Source organism: Sapajus apella, unplaced genomic scaffold (genome assembly GCF_009761245.1).
Source record: "Sapajus apella isolate SASKATOON/1434 unplaced genomic scaffold, GSC_monkey_1.0 scaffold54, whole genome shotgun sequence".
Taxonomy (NCBI): Eukaryota; Metazoa; Chordata; class Mammalia; order Primates; family Cebidae; genus Sapajus; species Sapajus apella.
Window position 1 is genome coordinate 22,505 of NW_022436994.1, and position 7,242 is coordinate 29,746.

Here is a 7,242-nt window from a genome sequence, read left to right on the forward strand (position 1 = left end):
TCTCCTAGATCTGCTCCACTTCAGCAGCAGTTTCATGTCAGTCAACTTCTTGGTCCCGTGGGCCTAACAATGCCTGGCTGTCTGTTCTACCAAGCTGATTTTAAATGGCAAGAAGAAAGGACTATTTGGAGAAAATGCCTGTTTGAATATACCAGGTAAGAACCATGTGAAAAATTCGAAAGGAGGGAATTCAGGTAGACGTCAGAATGTACCTGGTAGGTCCAGAAGCACTCTCACTGGGCTTTTCTGGATTAGTTGTGTCTCTGGGGCCACATCTTCTCACTGGCTTTGTCTCATGAATCTTTTAAGGAGGCCACAGAGATAGCTGCAGAGCTAGTGCCATGGAGTGCTAAGGACACAGATGTGAATACACACTCAAGATTGGCCAGTACCATCACTGAGCTGCTGTGTGGTGAGAGACGACACCAATAAACGGAGGCATGGGGAGTGGGCAGTAAGGAAATACATTGTGAAGTTAACTTATCTGGTTCAAACAACAAGTGAAGGCTCATAATCATTGGGTAATGACTAATAGGGTGATCACGGCCATTATTTATTATATACCTCCTCCAGCTACAGGCTTTAAGCAAATCTTCAATTCTTAAAAGACTCTTGGAGTGGCGAGTTATTATTTCCATTTGTCAGATGGAAAAATTACAGTTCAGTAAAGAAGTGGCCAGGCACAGTGGCTCACACCTGTAATCCCAGCATTTTGGGAGGCCGAGGCAGGCAGATCACCTGAGGTTGGGAGTTCAAGACCAGCCTGACCAACGCGGTGAAACCTCGTCTCTACTAAAAATAACAAAATTAGTTGGGCTTGGTGGCACATGCCTGTAATTCCAGCTACTCAGGAAGCTGAGGAAGGAGAATTACTTGAACCCAGGAGGCAGAGGTTGCGGTGAGCCAGACTGTGCCATTGCACTCCAGCCCGGGCAAGGAGAGTGAAACTCCATCTCAAAAAAAGAAAATAAAGTGAACAGCCAGTGTCACAGAGCATGGATTTAAATTCAGAACTATATACTCAGTCTAGACTTTACACACTAAACAAAAGCTCAAAAGCAAGAAGTAAATAATTTATAATTATATATATATATGTATGTGTGTACATATATATATATATGGCTGGTTGCAGTGACTCATACCTGTAATCCAAGCACCTTGGGAGGCTGAGGCTGAGGTGGAAGGATTGCTAGAGGCCGGGAGTTGGAGATGGAGTTGGGAAGAAAATAGCCAGTTGTGGCGGTGTGTTCCTATAGTGCCAGCTACTCCAGAGGCTTAGGTGGGCAGGATGAGCTGTGATCACACCACTGCAGTCCAGTCTGAGCCACAGAGTGAGACCCCATCTCAAAAATAATTTAAATAAATAAACAGAGGTACAGGTGGAAAGGTGGAGGGGAGTATGAGGTGAATTTAGGCAGGAAGCACAGCCAGACCCAAAGGTACCATGTGTGCTGATTCATTGAAGCTCAGAGCTGTGAGTGCCGTGGAAAGACCTTACCTGGGGATTGATGTGATCCCACTGACCTTCTAACACAGGATGACCTTGGAGGGTGGAACCATGTGGGTGGAGGTGCAGATGTCTCCATGTGCATAATGGAGTCCTCTACTGAGGGAGGAACAGGTGAGAGAAATGTGAAGGAATCAATAGGACTTGTGCCTCCCTACATGTGTGGAGTGAGGTGGTTTTGTGCGTGGGTCTGAAGCTTCATTTAAGGCCCAGTAGCCTAGTGGGAGCTGACATGACAGGCCCCGATATGACCGCCCATGGAGCACGCACAGTGATGAGAGTGCAGGGCAGGGCTGCTTCCAGAGGAGCACCACGGGCTTGCAGGCTTCTACAACCCTGAGCTTTCCAAGGGTCTACGAGATCAGAAGCCCGAGGAGAAACCTATAGCTTGTTAGAAAGAAACCAAAATAACAACAAAAGGAAAACATAACAATCCTGCAAAATAGTTATATTTCGAAAGCAAAATTAGAAAATCATATTCATCCTTTTATTTCTACATTGAAAATGTTTCATGAGATGTGGATGCATTTTAATGTATTATACATCTGATGTGACATAGGCAAGGCTCCTCCAAAGACATTGCTCCTAAAGTCTATAAAAGAAGGTAGGGTGTGAGAAGCTGTCTTCTTTACTGAGACCCACACTTCGCATTCCACGGTCCCCAGGACTCTCCTTTTTTTCAGGGGTATCTCCCATCTCTGGCATTTCCTCCATCCTGTCAGGCCCCTCACCCTTGCAGAGGGCATTCATGTGATGTTACATGTAGTGTTTGTGGGTTTATAGCACTTTGAAGTGCAGTTCCCACAAGATCTGGTCTTGATGAACCTCATCTGGGGTGGCCTTCTGCAGTTCCCTTGAGACCTCATCCTGATGAACTTCATCTGGCATCACCTTCTCCCTCAGGTGTCTCACTGTGGCCTCCATGCTGCCTGGTCTGGTCAGGCAGTTCCCACACGATCTGGTTGTAATGAACCTCATCTGGGGTCACCTCCTCTCTCGGGTGTCCCACCGTGGTCTCCATGCTGCTTGGTCTTGTCAGGAGCATTCTGGGTACCCTCTCTCCTGCTGCCTGCCTGCTCCTGTGTCTTCTGCCAACTCTAGGCAATGGCATTCTACGCTGTCTTCTGGTAAGGGTCCCCATGATGCCACCCTGCTGGAGTAGAGCTCACTGTTGTCACCCATTCCCCTGCCTCCACCCACCCTGCCCACTCCCCTCACACCTCTCGGGTACTAATTGCCCACCCGAACCCTTCCAGTGCTCAACTCACCTGTCTGTGCTTCTCAGCACCTGCCTGGTCACTGGAACTGCCCCTGGACACCGCCCGGAAAGGACTCACTGCCAAGTGGCAGAAAGGAGGTAATGGACATACATTTGGATATCATTTTGGCCAATCATTTCCTAAAAGCGATTTTATAAGGAGTCAGAAGCCTCTCCCGACTTGAGAGCAGATGTCCAGAATCCAAACTCGATGTGTATCCAGAAAACTGAAGGTTTGCTGTATCAGAGGACATTCTGGCCAGTGTGGCAGATATCACCAATATGATAATATAGACAGAATATCTCCCTCCCATTCTAAGTAACATGGCGACTTTAGAGTCTTTTAAGCGTTTGTTGTAAACTACACGTAAAACCTACCATCTTGGGCATTTTTAAGTACACAGTACAGTAGTGTTAAGTACATTCACATTGCATGAAATCAGTCTCCAGGACGTTTCTTTTTTCACCCATTAAGCAACTCTCCATTTCCCTGTCCCTCCAGCCCATGGCAGCCACCATTTTATCTTTTGTTTCTATGAATGACTCTCTAGATACTTCATGTAATACAGTTTATTTTAAAAGAACCAAAAATATGCCTAGCATTGAGAAATTAGCCACCCCCTGGATTTTGTGAGTGCCTAAACACTGACTTTAAAGCCTATGCTATTTCTCGTCATGCGTTCGTTCATTCATTCGGGACACCGTGTGCTTCAGGATGCGTTTGGGTGTCCGGGAGCAGTGTTGAATGTGTTTTACTATTGGATTGATTGTCTATTCTTCCTTTTTTTTTTTTTTTTTTTTTTTTTTTGGAGATAGAGTCTCACTCTGTCGCCCAGGCTGGGGTGCAGTGGCACAACACAATCTCGGTTCACTGCAACCTCCACATCCTGGTTTAAAGCAATTCTCTGCCACAGCCTCCCAAGTAGCTGGAATTACAAGTGCCCACCACCACACCCAGCTAATTTTTGTATTTTTAGTAGAGACGGGGTTTCACCATCTTGGCCAGGCTGCTCTTGAACTCCTGACTTCATGATCCACCCGCCCCAGCCTCCCAAAGTGCTGGGATTACAGGCATGAGTCGCTGCACCTGGCCGGTTGTCTATTCTTTATTAGTTTGTTGGAGTTCATTATTTTGAGAATTGTGTGTGCTACAAATATATTTTCTGTCTTTGTGGCTTGCCTTTTTAGTGTCTTTATCCTGTCTTTTTGAGACCAGAAACTTAAATATGGTCCAATATATTGGTCATTCCCTTTATGGTTATTGTTTCGTAATGCTATTCACGACATCTTTTCCTAATTCGATGTCCTGAAGATATATTTCTGTGTTACCTTCTGGATCCCTGCCATCCAGTAAAAATAATGAACTGAGATACATATTATCTACCTAGACTAAATATTATCTGTTACCCACATTGAGAGAGAAAAGGGAATCCAAAAAAGCTGTTTAATAATGCTTTATTTAACTTAGTATATCCAAATCATTATAATTTCAAACTTTCAAGATAAAAATTATTGAGACATTTAATGTTGATTTTTCCTACTGTTTAACATTTCAATGCAAGTTTTATGCTTATTAACACATCTCAAGGGTTCCATAGCCATGCATGGGCAGAGCAATCAGAGAATATTTATTTATTTTTACCATTTCTCATTAGACCTGTGTTCTACCTGACTGATTTTTTAGCATAGCATGAGATGGGAATCTAGTGTGATTTTTCTTCTAAATGAGTATCCAATTGACCCAGCACCAATTTATCGAAAAGACGATTCTGTCCCTGCTGTTCCGTCTGCTGTCATAGTCTCAAAGAAAGTGTCCACATGTGTGTGTCCCTTTCTGTTCTCCATTCTGTTTCATTTGTCTACTTGTCTATACTTTCACCACTCCTATGCTATCTTAATTACTATAATTTTCATGATAAGTTCTGATATGTGGTAAGGAAAAATGTCTTTTCAGGAGAGTGTTGGCTAACCTTGGCCTTTTGCTTTCTATATATATTTTAATTGTCAAGTTCTCAAAAATACAGTGGGATTTTGATTGACACTTTAGATGATGTCTGATGGAGAGTCTAGATATCCATTGGCTAGACATCCGTTGGAGGAGAGGCCTTTTTTAAGCATCATCAGTTCCTGTGGTACAGGCATCTGAGTGGGATCTGGACATGCTCTTGCCTTCCAGACTCTGCTCCCTTTCCCATTGTGAGGTAGAAGCGGGTGATGAGAGAGGCTTAGCCCTCGGCGCTGTGATAAGAGCACAGTGGAGGTGTCCATCCCATTCTGCAGGAGACATTTCTCAAGGACAGAAGCTCCCTGCCATGGTTCTAGAATCCTAGGGCGAATACAAATAAATTTGGGGATAAACCAGACAACAAACACATAAAACCAAAACTGAGTTTCGCTTGCTAGCGGGGGCCTTGTGTCCTGTGAGCTCTCAGGGGTCATGGTTCTTGCACCCACTTTAACCCAGGGCAGGACTTACCCTCCTTGAGAACAGGTTAGGTGTTCCCACTCCTCCTCCTTCTCTGTCACTGGCCCTGTGGTTTGCTTTGTGGCTACAGACCGAGTTCCATGGAGAAGCTAGGAACAAACGTAGAGGCTCATGCAGGCAGTCTGACCAGGCAGGGGAGGAAAGGAGCCGACTATTTGGAGACAGAAAATTATCTCTGGTCTCTGAAGAGGATTAACAGGATGGGAATGAAGGCAAAATACAGATGACAGTAGGGAGACCAGGACCTGGCCACAGAAAAGGGCTCCTGTGACTTACTGAGGCTGAATGTTGGCTTGCCATCGTCTTGCATTTCCTTGTACACCAGGTCAGGCTGCTGGAATTCCACAGTCCTGGCTGTCCTGAACTGCACCAGAATGGCTCCAGGAGCAGGGAAAGCATCTCCAAGATGAGACGTGTGAGCCATGGGGCCAAGTTGGGGGTGGTGGGGCTGGGGGCTGGGGACTAGAGGACAGGGGACTAGAAAGAAGTAGGGCTAAGGAGGAGGGGTGGGGGAATAGGTAGAGAAGTCCCAGGAAACAGCTCTGGGACGACATCTGCAAGCAGGACTAGGAGGAGGAGTAGAGGGACAGGTAGGGGAGTCATGGGGAAGAGTTCTGGGACCAGAGCCTTGGCGAGGAGGACTACGATGAGGGCCAGGGTGATCGATAGGGGAGTTACCAGCAAGAGTTCTGGGACCACGGCATTGACAAATGAATGATTTGTGGCGAATGGCAGAAGAGCAGGGCAGGTAGAGTATTATGGTAGGGTAGTGGGGAGGGCAGGTATATGCCACAGTGGGATAACAGATGGGGCAGAAAACTGAAAAATCTACATACTTCTGGAGAGGAGGAAGAGGCCTGGCATGTGGAGGAAGAGGGAGTTGAGGAAGAGGTAAGTGACTTGGAGAAGGAGACGGGGACTGAGAAAAAAAGCTGCTGGAGAGCTTACGAGAGTGGGTTGACTCATGAGAGCGGGATTGATTAGGAGGGTGTGGAATCATCAGACCAGGTGCTGGGTGGGCTTGAAATTGAGAAATTGGAGGGAGCTTTCCTGTCATTTCTTCCAATGACAATTCTAGTTAGCTGCTTTTCCCAGTGAGTTCAAATGAGTAACTGGGGTGTGCCCAGACCTACCCCAGCATTTATCACTTGCCTACCGCTTGCATCATACCATGTGTGAATGCCCATTATGACGCCTATGTGCCCATCTCTTTTGGTCTAGAGGGAAGGCCCCACCAACCGGAGAAAGGATTCCAGTTTCTAGATGTAAGAGTGATCATGGGAAATAGCAAAGAGAAGAAATGGGGGCTGTGATATTTGTCCCTTTTCTGGGGATATCATGTAGTTATGCCCCTCAGTAGGCAAAGTCTGATGAAAGGGTCTAGATGGATGGGGCCTAGGAGAGTGGTTCTGAAGCAGGACCTGGGAAAATGGGAAGAAGTCAGTGCCCCAGTTTTACTACAGTTTTCAAAGCACTTTCACATCATTTATATTGCTCCATGAATACATGTGATTAGAGGAGAGATACTGTATTCATTGGATCAACGAGGACCCTGAAGACCAGAGAGGAAGCTGCCATAGACAGGCAGTGGCGACAAAGCACGTGGGACTAGAACTTGGGCCAAAAGGAGGGGCAGGTGGGAGGGAGCACAAAACAGCCCAGAGTGCTGACCAGTGGCCTCCCCGCTCCTGGTTCTCTGGACAGGATCCTGCAGGGGGCGCTTCAGAGCACAACTTGACTTTCTGTAGTCAGCTCTTGATCCCTGTGCCCCAGTGGTTTTTTGCCTTACTGTTAATGGGAACCATAAACATAGCGCCAGAGCTGGCAGGAGGACTGTTCACTCCTGGACACCCAATGACTAGATTTGGACTTTCTGGCCCACCACCTGAGATGCCTAGCTTCATGTCAGATGACTAAGGAGTCATCTGCACCCTCCACCCTTCTATCGTCTGACGGAGCAAACCTCTCTGCTGAACATTCCCGGTTTCTGTG

At 46.5% G+C, this 7,242-nt stretch overlaps 1 protein-coding gene across 1 annotated transcript; it reads right to left on the minus strand.

Annotated features, from left to right (window-relative positions):
- Positions 1-5,625: 5,625 nt before the first annotated feature.
- Positions 5,626-6,307, minus strand: LOC116527451 (leucine-rich repeat extensin-like protein 5). Its single transcript, XM_032244480.1, has one exon. The coding sequence runs from the start codon at positions 6,305-6,307 to the stop codon at positions 5,744-5,746; it is 564 nt and encodes a 187-aa protein (XP_032100371.1). The 3' UTR covers positions 5,626-5,743.
- Between the last annotated feature and the right edge of the window lie 935 nt (positions 6,308-7,242).